The sequence below is a fragment of the Cyprinodon tularosa genome, unplaced genomic scaffold (genome assembly GCF_016077235.1).
Source record: "Cyprinodon tularosa strain WSP-4 unplaced genomic scaffold, ASM1607723v1 ctg587, whole genome shotgun sequence".
NCBI classification, from domain to species: Eukaryota; Metazoa; Chordata; class Actinopteri; order Cyprinodontiformes; family Cyprinodontidae; genus Cyprinodon; species Cyprinodon tularosa.
Window position 1 is genome coordinate 261,337 of NW_024039326.1, and position 16,127 is coordinate 277,463.

A 16,127-nucleotide genomic window follows, 5' to 3' on the forward strand; every position below is an offset into this window, starting at 1 on the left:
ACACTGCTCTGGAGGCTTTTCTCAGAGGAAAAGATGTTTTTGCTCTTCTCCCGACTGGTTTCGGCAAGAGTTTGATCTATCAATTGGCTCCTCTTCGTCGTCGCTCTGTTAGTACGTCATATGCTACGTTGATCTGATTGGTTTATTTGGCCCGTCTATCACCAACATAGGCCAATCAGCTAACCAGTATTTTCGCCCCTTCCTGAAATTTCTTCAACGGAAGGTTTCCAGATGGATATGCGGAGCAAATCCATCTGGCAGAGTCAGGTTAGCTACATGGCTGTACATCTTATTTTGGCATTTCACCAATTAGATGAGCCCTTTAATGATAATGACCTTTAAATTAAGTTGGAAAAAAACGAACAAGTCAAGAAAAAAAAAGGTAAAAAGCTAATTGAAAAATTAAAAAGTTAATATGCCACGCTAACAATTATATTTAGGTTTATAAACTAAAAAAATGTAAAGTGCCAGTATCAGCATTAATGCCTCTAAGGTTATGTTGTACCAAAAAAATGTGTTTCTTTCCCTCTCAAAATATTTTTCATGAATTTCTTATAGAAGCACTTCTGTTATTTTTCTTAATATATTCGGGCAAGTTGCCGTTTCTTGTTAACCTGACTCCGCCAGATGGATTTGCTCCGCATATCCATCTGGAAACCTTCCGTTGAAGTAATTTTGGGAAGGGGCGAAAATACTGGTTAGCTGATTGGCCTATGTTGGTGATAGACGGGCCAAATAAACCAATCAGATCAACGTAGCATATGACGTACTAACAGAGCGACGACGAAGAGGAGCCAATTGATAGATCAAACTCTTGCCGAAACCAGTCGGGAGGAGAGCAAAAACATCTTTTCCTCTGAGAAAAGCCTCCAGAGCAGTGTTTTGCTCTTCTTTCAGTGAAGAAATACTCTGTAATTCCAATAAAACTTGCTCGATAGCCACGCTAACGCTAGTTTCATCGGCTGAAGCCGCCATGTTCTTTAGACTGAACTTTCGCGCTTTTCTTTGCGTCACACCTCAACCCGCCTCAAAGCCATCGCTGATTGGACGTTCGTTTGGTGAAGGGCTCCAAATTTTCTTTAACGGAGAGTCTCCAGACTGATTAGCGAGTGAAACCTTGAAAGCTCGCGAGATCAGGATGGTCTCACGAGGCTAATTTCTTGTCAATTTTTTTCAAAATATCCATATTTTTTTGAATGTTCCAAAGGCAATAAGGTGTTGTCCTGGATTCCAATAACAATGTTGGCTTGAAGTATTTCACTGAGTGCCATATAAAGGGTTAAATAGTCAAAAATAAATGTTTAAATTAATAATTAAATGTCAGAAAAAATAATCAATTTCTTACAAAATATAACGATTATACACTTTATGGGAAAAGAATTGCCAAAATTGAAGCAGTTTGATGTATTTTTTGGCGGGGGGTTCCGTCTGCAGCGTTGCTATTTTTTGGGGTCAGGGCCGAAAAGTTTGTGGGACCCCAAACTAATTTGTAAAACTCTTAGATTTTGGAGTTGGATGTAACTTTTTCCCATGAAAAAGGTGATTTTGTGCAGTTTAGCGGTTTGCATGAAGCATGGCGGCTCACAGAGGAACCGTTTGTCCCACTTCTGAAAGAAAACTGGGATAAACATAAAGACTGTGCAAAGCTGGCTGATATTGAAGTTGTGCTATCTCTGCAAAAAAACAACAACAACAAAAAAAAGAACCCTGTGATTCACCTCTGAAGGGACTAGTTAACCATCAACCATGGAGACACTCCACCTCTCTGATGGTTAGCAGGACAGGAGGACGCAGGAGGAGGAGGAGGAGGTGAGCTCTGCTTTCAGTCACTGCTCTCCGTTCTGACACCATCACACTAAGTCAGGCCTAAGACCTGTTCTAGTTCTAGGCGGGGCCAGGCCTACAGAGACCAGGGGGGCCGTTATTAGAGGTGTGTGGGGGGTGTGAGAAAAGGAAGAAGGAGGAAGGAGGGGGGCATCAGCTTCTTGGACAAGCCGTTCTGCCCCACTGTCAGGTAGTTGAGATTTTGTTTGCCCAAAGCGCTGGTAGACATGGACATGGCAGACTACAGCGAGGCTCTGGACCCGGCCTACACCACGCTGGAGTTTGAAAACATGCAAGTGCTCCCCTTGGGCGCAGGTGAGTCTCATATATGCAGCTCTGGCATTGAACTTTGAAACTTTTACTGATTTAAAACTGGTGATAATACGGGGTCATTTGTCCATCTGCCCCCTTTCGCTCGCAGAGGGATGACCCTGCCGGCGCTCTTTTATCACCCCCGGGGGTTTAACAGTAAAACATTCAGAGCTCTGGTTTTATGAGATTGCCGTATTTCTAAGGCGCCACGGGGTCAGAGGCTGACCTGTTTCAGCTTGCACCTTGACGTTGGACTGATATTCACCCTGGGATGAAGCAGTAGCCGGAGTATCATGATCGCCCTTCTCTGGTTACTAACCGCCTGTTTCCCACAGCGTTTGAATTATGAAGAAAACCCATAAAGTTCTTTAATATTTAAAGTGACACCAGCCTGTTTGTACAGGCAGTCTCCCATGACAAAATGGGATATGGATCCTGATTCTAAAATTCCCCCCAGTGAGTAAAAGACAAGAAAGTGAAACAAATAGGGCGACTTTTTTTTTTTTTAAAAAGGTGTGAGTTCCCCTCTGTGGCTCGGCTGAAATGTTTTTATTTATCCTAAAGATTTCCACAGAATGCGACTCCGCATTGATTTGGCCTTATGACTGTGACTTTAGATAAAGAGTCTCCAATGATTATCTTCTGAGAGGCAATCAAAACCACATCAATTATCTTCTGTTGACTCAATCCGAATCACTCAGGAAGGTAAAAGACTCCAAGGCGCTCTGCACGATTGCTTTTGTTGGGATTTGCTCCGGCCGTTCACACCTTTAAAGGTCATTGCAGAAAAAAAAAGTGATCAAACATATTCCCACAAACTTGCAGACCCCCCCTCCCCTCCCTTCCTCCTGTTTCACCTTGTCACAGTATACCTCCAAAAGCTTCTCCACCTGATGAGATGTTTTCTCTTTTCACGTCAGACTCCTCGCCGGCTGAAAGCGCCAGCATGAACGCCACAGGCCACCTGGCAGCAGGCAGCCTTTGCGCCATATGTGGTGACAGAGCCACGGGAAAGCACTACGGGGCCTCCAGCTGCGACGGCTGCAAGGGCTTCTTCAGGCGCAGCGTCCGCAAGAACCACATGTACTCCTGCAGGTGAGGACTGACTTTCATAGAAGCTAACCCCAGAATCATAAACTTGGCTCATTTGTGTCGTTTCTTCTCCAAATCGCCCTAAAAAGTGTCTTATATCTATCTTTTCAGGTTTAATAGACAATGCATTGTGGACAAAGACAAGAGAAACCAATGCAGATACTGCAGGCTGAAGAAATGCTTCAGAGCTGGCATGAAGAAGGAAGGTATGATTCCATCCCACTCAGCATTTAATGAAACGTTCCTTCGCTCGGACTCGACACGAGTCAAACCCAAAGCAAACTTTCCGTCCCGATCAGCGCCGCTCAGAGAGCTGTCTCCACAGAATTGATCCGACTCGTCTCTAGGTGTTGCAATACCCAAGAGAGCACGACTTTGTTAATGTTCACTCAGCAGAGCAGTCAAGTCTCTGCGCGGCTTATGCTGAGCAAACATTTCCAAGCAATAATGACCATATACTAATAAACATAATAACCTCTGCAGACTTTTTTTTTCTTGCAGTTTCTCTGGATTCAGCCTCGGAAAAAGTTTTTTTTTTCCCACTTTAGTGCAGAAAAGCTCCTTTAAAGAGGCTCCTGTTGAATTAATACTAATCTAATCAGGTCCTTCAAAGTCAAACCAATCCCAGATCTTAATCTAGATTATAATTTATCTCTGATTTCTGTTAGCAGTGATGTCAGGATTTAAAGCATTCTCCAAAGCAATGCAATGCTTAAGGAGTAAAACAATATTCTGACTGCCGTAGAGCAAATATTTTACAGTTTTAGTCGTGTTGAATGTTACTCCTGGCATTTATTTATTATATTTTTTATTTATCCCTTGGGATTACTCCTTCAGGGAAATTCTGGTTCCAGTGGCAAATTGTCAAGCCCCCCGTTAGAGAATATAGCCTTACTAACACACCGGAGCAGTAGGCAGCTGCAGGAGAATCAGGGATCAAACCCACGACTATCAGACTGTAATAAAACTACCCAACCCGCCGGGCTGCAGAAGCCTTTATGATCTGCTGAAACTTCCTGGTATTTTCAGACAGAAACTTCCGTGTTCATGATTGGCTTTTATTCGGGGTCCCTCAGGGCTCCGCTATAAAACGTGTCTCATTCTACCTCCGCATAGCCACAACCGGCCAAATTATTAACAACTTTGGGGGTTTTTTTTGTCTATAAGCAGTTGCCAAATTGAAATTGTTACTTTGAGCATTGCACAAAAAAAAAAAAATATATAGAAATTTAGCAACATTTATAACTGTCAATAATCACATACACTGTCAGGATCTAGTCGACCGTACAAGAAATAAGTGGAAACGCAAACTCTATTTTTCATGTTAGTGTAACAATTCAATTCAGTTCAGTTTATTTCTATAGCTCCAATTCACATCACATGTCACCACCACCAGATCATCCAGTCACATTAATTCAAAGTTTTCCATCTAAGGAAAACCAGTTGATTGCATCGACTCATTGACACGAGGGCAATCCCTCACACTAAGCATGCTTGTAGCGACAGTGGAGAGGAAAAACTCCCTTTTAACAAGAAGAACCAGGCTCAGTGTGAGCGGCCATCTGCTGAGGCCCACTGGGGTTGAAGGAGACAGAAGCAGACATAGAAAAAGAAGCATAGATACAAAAGGCAACTGTCAACCAGCTCCACAGGCGGCCCCGTCCAGGAAACACACAGCCAGGCAGACGAGCTCCGAGCCAGCTCCCATGTCAGAGGATGAAGAGAGCACATCCAGCCACCAAACAGAAACAGGACTCCACTGAAAAACAGGCAGATACACTAACACAAACGTTTTGTTGCATATTTGCAACAATAGGCAGTAAGGGGATAAAAACAATATAACACAGAGGAGAGCTAGTTGTATTATTTCTTTAGGAACTTCATAATACACTTTATCAAAGTGCCTTGTTTTTCGGACATCAAAAGATGTCAAAATGAAAAAGAAGTCCAAATGTGACCTTTAAGAATCTGGTCTCAGGATGATACAGGGGGGGGACATGTCCCCTGCCCTTTTTCAAACATCCTTTTTGGTCCCCTGCACATTGTACTGTCCAAAAACTACAGTATGTTACGCTACAGTACACAGACATTCGTCAAGCACTAGGACCAAGCGGAAAAACGCGTCTCAAGCTGAGGCCCGCTTCCCTGTATTTAGCCCACCCAAAAGCTCCTGATTGGCCCACCGTCTTTCCTTGTGTGATTGGCTGTCATCGCTGTCACTGCTGAGAAGCTCCCTTTACTAACAGGCCAGATGCATCACTGCATTTGATTGGTCATTTACTTTAAAAAAACTCATCTGAAATGGTTTCTTTCTCTGCTTTGGTGTAAAGATGTATATTCAAAATGATCAATCATCCTTTAATTGGTTTAGGATGGACAGTAATGGCCGATGCTTCATCAACCGTTACTATCCAAACCTCTGCAGTGAGACACATGGCTAATGTCCTCAACTACTAGTTTCTGTTATAGTTCATTGATGGAGCTTCTAAATACCGGTACATTAGAGCCGCTGTTCTGTCAGACCAGCAAACCTATAGTCAATATGCATGCACAAGACACCGGATATGCTTTTATCCCTTTAGTTTTGTACGAAAAATATACTTTAAACTACCTCAGTGGGCGTGTATCCCTTTCGTCATGTACAAAAAAAAACAATTTAAGGTCAGATTGTCAAACGCTCCAAAAAAAACCTTCAAAAAGTAGGTGATTAAATAGTCTTGTCAACTACTACTCAGCAACTACTTGCTTACTAATAAAATCCAATATTGTTGTATCTTTAAAGCTTATGGCTAAACTTGTATATTGATTAATTAAATATATTAACCTCATTTTCGATACATTTAAGGTGACCAAACCCAGGTTTAATCTCTACCAGAGATACAGATTCAAGAAATCACTTAAATATGACCTCTCTGAAAACAAAAAGTAAGAATCAAGAATCAAGAATGGATGTGGAACTAAATTAATAAAAGCTCTCAGTCTGAAAGGGTTGGCAAAAAATGGCCTCTGTTGGGAGCTCCAGGGAAAAACGGAGCTCCCAACTCATCATTGTCATACAAAAACATCTTACTGCTTCCTAAGACTTTTAGGAAAACATATTGTGGAATGACGATATTGTGGAGTAGAAATGGGGATTTGATCAAGTATGGGTTTTCATCTCCACCGCAAAGTCCCTGAGTAAATGTCCATTAGAGATTTCTATGGTGTGAATTTAATTCAATTATTGTTGCAGGCAAATAACATGTTATTTTTTTAAATGGAAATTTGACGAATAAAATGCAATTTAGAAATAAAACGTTATAAAAATACTTCCTAATTAAAAAAAAGTCTTAAGACTAACTATTCTCTTTTTTTAGATTTGGTTTTTGAAATTATTTTTGCATTATTTATTTATTTTTACAGATATGTTGTTTTTTTAAACACATTTCTCTTTTTCAGATTACATTTTTAAAATGGCTGCCTTTTTAATGTGCATTTCACAGTTTACATTGTGTTTACTTCAAGCCCAAAACAAATGCTCGCACTTGTAGACACATCTGTATCTCTGCTTCTGTCTCCTTGAACCCCAGTGGGCCTCAGCAGATGGCCGCTCACACTGAGCCTGGTTCTGCTGGAGGTTTCTTCCTGTTCAAAGGGAGTTTTTCCTCTCCACTGTCGCTACAAGCATGCTTAATGTGAGGGATTGCCTTCGAATCAATGAGTCGATGCAATCAGCTGGTTTTCCTTAGATAGAAAACTTTGAATCAATCTGACTGGATGATCTGGTTGAACTGGAACGTGCCTTGAGATGACATGTGTTGTGAATTGGAGCTATAGAAATAAACTGAACTGAATTGACCGATTAAAATGTTGTTGCTGCTTTTATTTTTTTTAGGGAGTTTTTTCGAAATTTTATTTCCAGACTATTTTCAAAGATCCTTTTACAAAATCGCCTATAATAATGAATCAAACTTCACTCCATATTTTCCTATTCAGTACAAATGTTAAAGGGGGTTAACTGTTTCTCACCCAAATATTTCTCCCCTCCTCAGCTGTACAGAATGAGAGAGACAGAATCAGCACCAGGAGATCCAGCTACGAAGACAGCAGTTTACCGTCCATCAACGCACTCATTCAGGCAGATGTTCTATCGAGACAGGTAAATCCTCCGAATACATCCAACACCCGACTGCCACCGTTCATTTGTGGCTAAATCGGCGTCTCTCTGCACAGATCACGTCGCCTGCACCCATACTGAACGGGGACATAAGGACCAAAAAGATCGCCACCATCACCGACGTCTGCGAGTCCATGAAACAGCAGCTGCTGGTCCTGGTGGAGTGGGCCAAATACATCCCGGCCTTCTGCGACCTGCCTCTGGACGACCAGGTAAGGCTCATACGGAGCACCAGGAGAGTAGGTGAAAAAAAAAACATTAAAAAAAACATTTAAATCATAGCTTTAGAAGTCCAATTTAAAAAGGATCACATTTTAAATTAAAATCATTAAGGAACATTTTATTTAACAATCAATATTAAATACTGTAAACTTGAAAGTAATTTCTAAATGCTATTTCTATGGAAATCACAATTTATATATTTTTAAATCCCTTTCCTTGTCAAACATTAAAAAAAAGTAATTCCTTTATCTATTTTTCCATATCAAATTCTTTTCAACTTTCCATTAGGAAATAATTTTAGCAATTTAATTTTGTTAGTTTTTTTTACTTTACCCTCTTAATTCTTTACTTTACGCTCAGTAGTTGTCCTTTTTTATTTCACTTCTGTGTGATCCTGGATATTATGCTGTTACTAAAGCGGCCATAATCTATCTCTAAAATATTAATACGCTGAAACTAAACTGCTGATCGCAGAAATACTTAAAAAGTAGTTTTAAAATTAGGTTAAAATAAGTATTTTCAAATCCAAAGTGAAAAACCAAATGGAAATGGAAAGAATTGTTACTTTTTTAAATGTTTATAAGGAAAGGTAAGGATAATCAGATTCATAAAATGTGTTTGTTTTTTTTTATTTCCAGTTTGAAATAGGATTTAAGAGTAAAATTTTCAATTTGCAGTATTTACCAATGGATTGATAAATATATTTAACAAGTCCTCCTTAATAATTAGATGAAAAATATGCAGTTATACACTAGAAAAAATCGAAATCTAGATCAGTCATTTTTTATTAAAATAAGTGTATTTGATCTTGGATTGAGGAGGTAAAAGACTAATTTTGCCAATGGAACAAGACAATTTACATTAAAAAAATTATTTCAAGTGTTTTTTTTTATCTAATTATCTTATTTTAAGGGTAAAAATACTCATTCCATTGGCAAACTATCTCATTTTCCTACTCAAATTAAGGGTAAATATACTTAATTTAAGAAAATGTTACTTATTTGTAGATTGTTTTTCCAGTGTAAAATCCTTTTCAAATCCATGATTTAAATGTTAAAGTGTTTTTTATATTTTTCACTGCAGGTCCTCCATACATACACAGACAGAGAGTACATAGTAGTATAGCCAGTCTGGTCACTCATCAACCAGTTCACTCCCATCAATAACACGGGCGGAAGGAGCGACATTTCTATTGGCTCACAATCGTTCCTTCCTCCATAAAATAGCAATTGGTGGGAAAAGAAGGAGTGTGAGGCAAACAAATGTCTAAGAAAAACAAGGCTGCTCTTCAACTTTTCAACCAGAGGGGTTAATGTGTTTTAATCCCTGGTTAGAATATGATGAGCTGGGTTTTTAAAGTTATATCCCTCCTCGAAAACGTCCACAATCATTAACAGCGTGATCACCAGGCATTAGTCATTGATTTGCTGATGATGGTGGAGAATTGGAGCATGCCTCTGATTTTGTTCTGCCTTCACGTGAGAGATCTTCGGGACGAAAAAAAAAAAAAACATAAGCCGTTTCTCAATTCAAAATGTTCATGAGAAGAACACAGGAAAGCGTGGACTCAGGGAGAATGGGAGCACGCACTGTCACTACCTGATCCGTCTCGGAAGCACGATCCGTTCTGCACCATCGGCTCATTTGTGCATCCAGATATACATCCGGTTCGCCCTCGATTTTATTTAGTTAAAAATACCTAAATGATATTTTTCCCTCCCGAAAAATTGTAAATGTACTAAAATACAATGTGTTACAGGTTAATAATGTATTTCCTAAGAAAAATAAATGCCTTGAAATCGTTTCTGTTTCATCAGTCGTCTGTGAGCGATCTGGACTGGAAATGGGATCCTACGCTACTTCCGGTGGCTAACTTGTTCGGCTTTGGATTTAAACATAAATCTAGTATTTTTTTCGCTTCTTTTGGTATATAGTGCATAATCTAAAGAAAGAAACAGCTAAATTGCAGATATACATGGTTTAATCATATTTTACGGGACTGCTCTGAGCGTGTCTCATACGGAGCCCCTAAAGGGACATGGAGGCAAAAAATAAAGTTTTGCGAGATCTCGCAATACTTTTGTGAGATCTCGCAAAAAATAAACTTTTGCGGGACATGGAGGGAAAAAATAAAGTTTTGCGAGATCTCGCAAAAAATTAAGTTTTGCAGGATCTCGCAAAACTATTGTGGGATCTCGCAAAAGTATTACGGGATCTCGCAAAAAAGAAACTTTTGCGAGATCCTGCAATATTTTGAGAGATCTCACAAAACTATTGTGGGATCTTGCAAAAAATAAACTTTTGCGAGATCCCACAATACTTTTGCTTGATCTCGCAAAACTATTGTGGGATCTCATAAAAGTATTGCGGGATCTCGCCAAAAATAAACTTTTGCGAGATCCCACAATACTTTTGCGAGATCTCGCAAAAAATAAACTTTTGGGCATAAATCAAAAATATCTGCGTCATACCTGCGATAAGCTAACTGCGACACACTGCTGCGGGAGGATAACCAGGCCTTGAGGCTCATGACATTTAACAAGCACACAAGAACGCACAAGTACACATATTGAGAAACGGCCATATTTATCAATCTGCGACATGTTTCAATCCAGGTGGCGCTGCTTCGAGCTCATGCTGGGGAACATCTCCTGCTGGGTGCAGCTAAGAGGTCCATGCTCTACAAAGACATCCTCTTATTAGGTAAAAAAAAAAAAAAAAAAGACACAGGTTTCAGCAATTCTTCATCTTCAGTATGTTCTGGGATTTAATTAAAATGTGCTTGATTGGCAGGAAATGACCACATTATTCCCAGAAACTGTCCAGAGCTGGAGGTGGGCAGGGTGGCGGTGAGGATCCTGGATGAGCTGGTGCTTCCATTTCAGGAGCTCCAGATAGACGACAATGAATACGCCTGCTTGAAGGCCATCGTTTTCTTTGACCCAGGTACTTTCATAGCCATGAAAAAAAGTGTTCCACTGCATAGAAATACATCGCAAAAATCTATTTCATTATGTCCTTTTTATTACTCTCAGACGCGAAAGGCCTGAGTGACCCGGGAAAGATTAAGCGAATGCGATACCAGGTCCAGGTCAGTCTGGAGGACTACATCAATGACAGGCAGTACGACTCCAGGGGCCGATTCGGAGAGCTCCTTCTGCTGCTGCCGACGCTACAGAGCATCACCTGGCAGATGATTGAGCAGATCCAGTTTGTTAAACTCTTTGGCATGGCAAAGATCGACAATTTACTGCAGGAAATGCTTCTTGGAGGTGAGCACTTTAAGCAGTAGGGAAATCATATTTAAATGTCAAATAAATCTGGCTTAAATATGTGTATAAATGTACTCTTATCAGACGATATTGTCCCAAAATGTATAAAATTTATATTTTTAAAAACATCCTGTCTTAAAATCTGTGGGTTTTTTCGTTATCTTATGCAGGCCAGTTAGTTATATACGTCAGCCTGAACACCTAAATTCGTAGCCTCGTGAGAACATCCTGATCTGGGGAGAAAAGCCTCCAGAGCAGTGTTTTGCTCTTCTTTCAGTGAAGAAATACTCTGTAATTCCGATAAAACTTGCTCCATAGCCACGCTAACGCTAGTTTCATCGGCTGAAGCCGCCATGTTCTTTAGACTGAACGGTCGCGCTTCTCGTTGCGTCACACCTCAACCCGCCTCAAAGCCAACGCTGATTGGACGTTCGTTTGGTGAACGGCTCCAAATTTTCTTCAACGGAGAGTCTCCAGACTGATCTGCGAGTGAAACCTTGAAAGCTCGCGAGATCAGGATGGTCTCACGAGGCTAGGTCGTGAGAGGCTGATCGCCCTTTTTTACCAGCTGTACACTACACGACACACGATCAGGGAAATCAAAAAATCCTTGCACGACTGGAAAATCAGCCCGAAAAGGGCAAAAACAATTGTACAGTATATGCCAGACTTAAGAAACACTCACTTTTTAATCACTTTTAGCTGTAAATTGCCATTTTTCTTAATTTCCACCTTTTTTCCTATTGCTGTGTTCTTCCTCAGGTTCGGCTAACGAAGCCCCGCATGCTCCCCACTCTCTGCACCCCCACCTGGTTCAAGAGCACCTCAGCAGCAACGTTATAGTGACCAGCAACATGCCGACGCTGATCCACAACGGCCAAATCTGTAAGTCAACTGCAAAAAACATCTAGAATTAGGTAAAAAATGTTTTACGCTTAATATGAGCAGGTAAATAAGATGATCTGCCAATGGAATCAGTATTTTTACTCCTAAAATAAGACAAAGCAATTGTTCTTTTCTTATTTTAGATGTAAATTGTTTTGTTCCATTGGCAAAATGTCTCATTTACATCCTCAATTCAAGAAAAAATGCATTTAATATGAGCAAAAATTACCTATTTTTGCTAATTTATGTGCAGTGTGGATGGAAACACAAGCATTAAAATACTAAAAAAGAAAAAAAATGCATTTTTCTTTGCCACTTTCAGATTTCATCACATTATTGCTTCCTATAGCTATATAGAAAATGAAGATAATGCAGGATTTGTTCTTTAATTACATAAATATTAATCCCCAAACTCTGGTATACGTCCATATTCAAGTTTTTCTCTTATACCAATGAATCAAATCTAGTAAAAATAATTAGCAAATATTGTTAAAGAGAGTTTTCCACTTTCCTTTCTTCAGTCCTTAAGTCAACATCCCCACATAGAGAAACATGGTGAAACCATCACACAAAGAGGATGCTTGCTGTAGAAGAAAAAAAAGTCAGTCAGAGTAAACAAGAGAACATCCATCCATTTTCCGTCCCTCTTATCCCTAGCGGGGTCGTAAGGGGTGCTGGTGTCTATCTCCATCAGTCTACGGGCGAGAGGCGGGGTCCACCCTGGACACGCCGCCAGTCCATCGCAGGGCAACACAGAGACAAACAACCATTCACTCACAATTCATTTAGAGAAGCCAACAAGGCCGGTTCTAGACAGGGGCCAACGGGGGCCAGTGCTCCTGTATATCATGTCCTGGCCCCCATTATGGCCCCTGTACTGAAGACATAATACTTAAAAGAAATTCTAATGAAGATATGCACTGGAACAGACATGGTTACTGATAGCTCCTTTGATTCTATTTCATTGTTTTTCTTTACAAATTCTTGTAAAGAAAGAATTTTACTAATTATTCAAAAACAATAATATTCCAGTTTTCATGTGTTAAATGTTTTTTTCCACAACAAATAAAATAAAATGCTCTAATTATTATAGATGAATTTAATAGTTTTTCTTGAGTTCTAATTCAAGTTTATAGAAAACTAGTTTTAACTTGAATTAAGTCAAAAAAATAGGTAAAATTCCTACATTTTAAATGTATATTGATTGAAGAAATAGAATCTTTATTTAACCTCATTGAAAAGAAATTACCCTTCATGCAGCTCTCTTAATGTATTTAAATCCCTTGCCCTGTTTTTTATTTCATGCTTTTCTAGGCCCCCATGAAAACACGCTGGCCCCCTCCTGGCCCCCTGGTACATTTGGTCTAGATCCGCCACTGGAAGCCAATTAACCTATAACACTGCAGAAAATATCTAAAAAAAAAGCCTAAATCTCTTATATTATGTGTTTTTACCGTTAATTTGAGGAGGTAAATAAGATATTCTGCCAACAGAATGAGTATTTTTACTCTTAAAATAAGATTATTAGATAATATTCACTTGAAATAAGACAATATAATTGTTTTTTCCTATTTTAAATGTAAATTATCTTTGTCCATTGGCAAAGTGTCTCGCTTACCTCCTCAGTTGAAGAACAAATGCACTTATTTTAAGAAAAATTACTTATTTAGATTAGTGTTTGGACTGTGGGAGGAAGCCGGAGTACCTGAATAGAACCCATGCATTCGCAGGGAGAACATGAAATCTGTGCAGAAAGACTCAAGCCAGGAATGATGGAGATGGAGATACATAAAGAAAAATTCTGGAGACTCTTAGGAATTTCCCACTGCAACACCCTGGCACTCACAGCGACGCAAACATGGCAGCCATAGCTTAATACCAAGGGTCACACAGACGCTAAATGGAAAAGGAAAACTAAAGAAGAACATGAATAAAGTTAGGCTTAAAATGGTTCCATCCCAAATAAACAAATGAAGAGTCTGATGTGTAAAAATGTGAGGTAGCTTAAGCTGCAGCGATGGTTTTGGAAGGCATTGATCAGGGTCCCATCTGGGGCTTTTCTATGGAAGCAAATCCTTACCATATTTCAAATGAAAAAGCATTTCCAGAAATGCTTTTTAAGAATGTGGCTGCATTGTTTGACTCATAAATTAAATTAGTAATCAATCATCCTATTTGCATTTTCTTCTTCAACACCGCTCATCCTTTTACTTAATTAAAAAGAAAAAGACATTTGAGATTTATTTTTCAAAATGCACCCCAGCAAATACATACCAAAATTCAATTTGAAATTTAAAATTTCTGGAAATGCTTTTTCATTTGAAATATGGTAACGATTTGCTTCCATACTTTTAATGGGAACGATAAGGCCAAAAATGTCAGGAGAAAACAGAAAATAATCCTTTAAACTCTCCACGCAAACTAATCGGCCTTATTCTGTCCAAGCAAACTCCTGTTATTCTTTCCCAGCATGTTTAATGCTCTGAGAAATGTCACCCTTTCACTCTTTCTCTGCATAAAAACTGATCAGCCCCCTCAAGCTTGCCCCACTTTTCCTACATACTGCCGTTCTGCCTCTAACCTTCTGTTTGATTTTGATTTTTCAGCCACTCCTGAAACCCCGATCCCGTCTCCACCCACCGCCTCCGGATCAGAACATTATAAAATCCCTCAGGGCGTCATCGCCACGGTGCCAAAACAGCCGACCTCCATCCCCCAACCAACCATCACCAAGCAAGAGGCCATATAACAAAAGCTTAAATCCTTTCTCTTTTATGCTTTTTTATATTGTGAAAACTTTATACTTAGTCAGCAATGATGTTGGCAACTTCAGAGTAGCTAAATATATATATATATATATATAAAATGTAATTACAAGCTCCTTACAATAGCCTTCAGGGACATATTTGTACATAAAATGCAGCCGTGGCTGCAGGATGAGTCCGAAAAAAATCGACCTGCTTTGCAGTTTTTCCAGGCATTTACGGTTCTGTAAACGCACGTCATCATCAGATGACATATGCATGCGCAGCGAGGCTCATCGTAGCCGTGGCGACGTGATCATGTGAGTATTTTATGAATGTTACAACAAGCCTTACATTTTCATACATTTAATGTAGCACGGTTCTTTGTTTATTTGGTGATAAACTTAGAAGCTAAAGGAAAGCCCTTGAAAAAGTTCAGCTTTTTAGGGTTTTTTTTTTATTTATGCAAAGCTGAATGCATATTCACATGAAAGAATCTAAAAGACCATATTTTGTAAATTTAGACCCATGATACCCTGGCTTGGCACACAGTTTCCCAATGATGTGTTGTGTTAGTTTTACAAAAAAAGAAAAGAAAAAGAGTTTATATATATATATATATATATATATATATATATATATATATATATATATATATATATATATATATATATATATATGATGTATATTTCCTATAAAATGTGCCTTGTAACCTGAACTGCCTTACAAACCAGGAAGGGTTTACCTTACAATGTGAAAATGACTGAATAAATCTTAACGTCTATTTTTACATTGCATTCTTTTGCTGATTATTTTTATTTGCTCGGGTCGTAAAAGATGCTTTAACAGAGGTGCGGGGGGGGGGTTATGAATGGCTCCAACGTGGCAGTCTTGCTTGGTCACTGATAAACCGATAAAGTGTTGTAAAATCATCACACATAGCACTCACAGCGACTTCAAAGACACATTTATACATTCCAGCCCGACATAAAAAGGTGTCTGCTCTGCTGAGAACATGTTTACTGTAAAGGTAGGAAGAAAAAACGATATGGCAGCCGTTTGCTTTCCCTTTGCTGCAGAGAGCAGGCAAAGACATTACATTCAGCTTCTATGATGGAATAGATTCCAGTAAGATTTGGTGGTTTTATCAGGACGTAATAAAAATGATATCTGTTGGTTTTACTCTTTATTTAAAGCTTTTAAAACTCAATTAAATTCAGTTTATTCATATAGCATTAATTCACACACTGGAAAAAAATCTAAATCTAGATAAGTCATTTTTTCTTAAAATAAGTGCATTTGTTCTTGAATCAAGGAGGTAAAAATCACATTTTGCCAATAGAACAAGACAATTTACATTTAAATTAAGAAAATACAATTTTGTCATCTTATTTCAAGTGCATTTTATCTAATTATCTTATTTTAAGAGTAAAAATATTAATTCCATTGGCAGATAATTTAATTTACCTACTCAAATTAAGGGTAAATACACTTAATTTAAGACATTTTTACATATTTCTAGATCGTTTTTCCAGTGCAGCTAAGGCTGAAACAATTAATCAGATTAATGATAATTAATTGATTATTGAAATAATTGTTAACTAATTTAGTAATTGATGA

The 16,127-nt window shown here is 38.8% G+C and overlaps 1 protein-coding gene across 5 annotated transcripts in view; it reads left to right on the top strand.

Moving 5' to 3' along the window:
• The window catches only part of hnf4a (hepatocyte nuclear factor 4, alpha), a 70,277-nt gene extending 55,149 nt beyond the window's left edge, over positions 1 to 15,128 (top strand). For 2 of the 5 annotated variants that reach the window (XM_038306616.1, XM_038306618.1), the window contains exons 2-10: positions 3,057 to 3,231; positions 3,340 to 3,434; positions 7,260 to 7,366; positions 7,441 to 7,596; positions 10,222 to 10,309; positions 10,400 to 10,552; positions 10,642 to 10,878; positions 11,641 to 11,763; positions 14,370 to 15,128. In XM_038306616.1, the coding sequence (XP_038162544.1) occupies positions 3,057 to 3,231; positions 3,340 to 3,434; positions 7,260 to 7,366; positions 7,441 to 7,596; positions 10,222 to 10,309; positions 10,400 to 10,552; positions 10,642 to 10,878; positions 11,641 to 11,763; positions 14,370 to 14,512 (1,277 nt within the window). In that variant the 3' untranslated portion in view covers positions 14,513 to 15,128. Of the gene's footprint in view, positions 1 to 1,860; positions 2,140 to 2,363; positions 2,501 to 2,531; positions 2,593 to 2,770; positions 2,913 to 3,056; positions 3,232 to 3,339; positions 3,435 to 7,259; positions 7,367 to 7,440; positions 7,597 to 10,221; positions 10,310 to 10,399; positions 10,553 to 10,641; positions 10,879 to 11,640; positions 11,764 to 14,369 lie in introns of those variants that run through there. The other 3 variants (XM_038306617.1, XM_038306615.1, XM_038306619.1) reach the window with 3 other exon arrangements.
• The last annotated feature ends 999 nt before the right edge of the window (positions 15,129 to 16,127 follow it).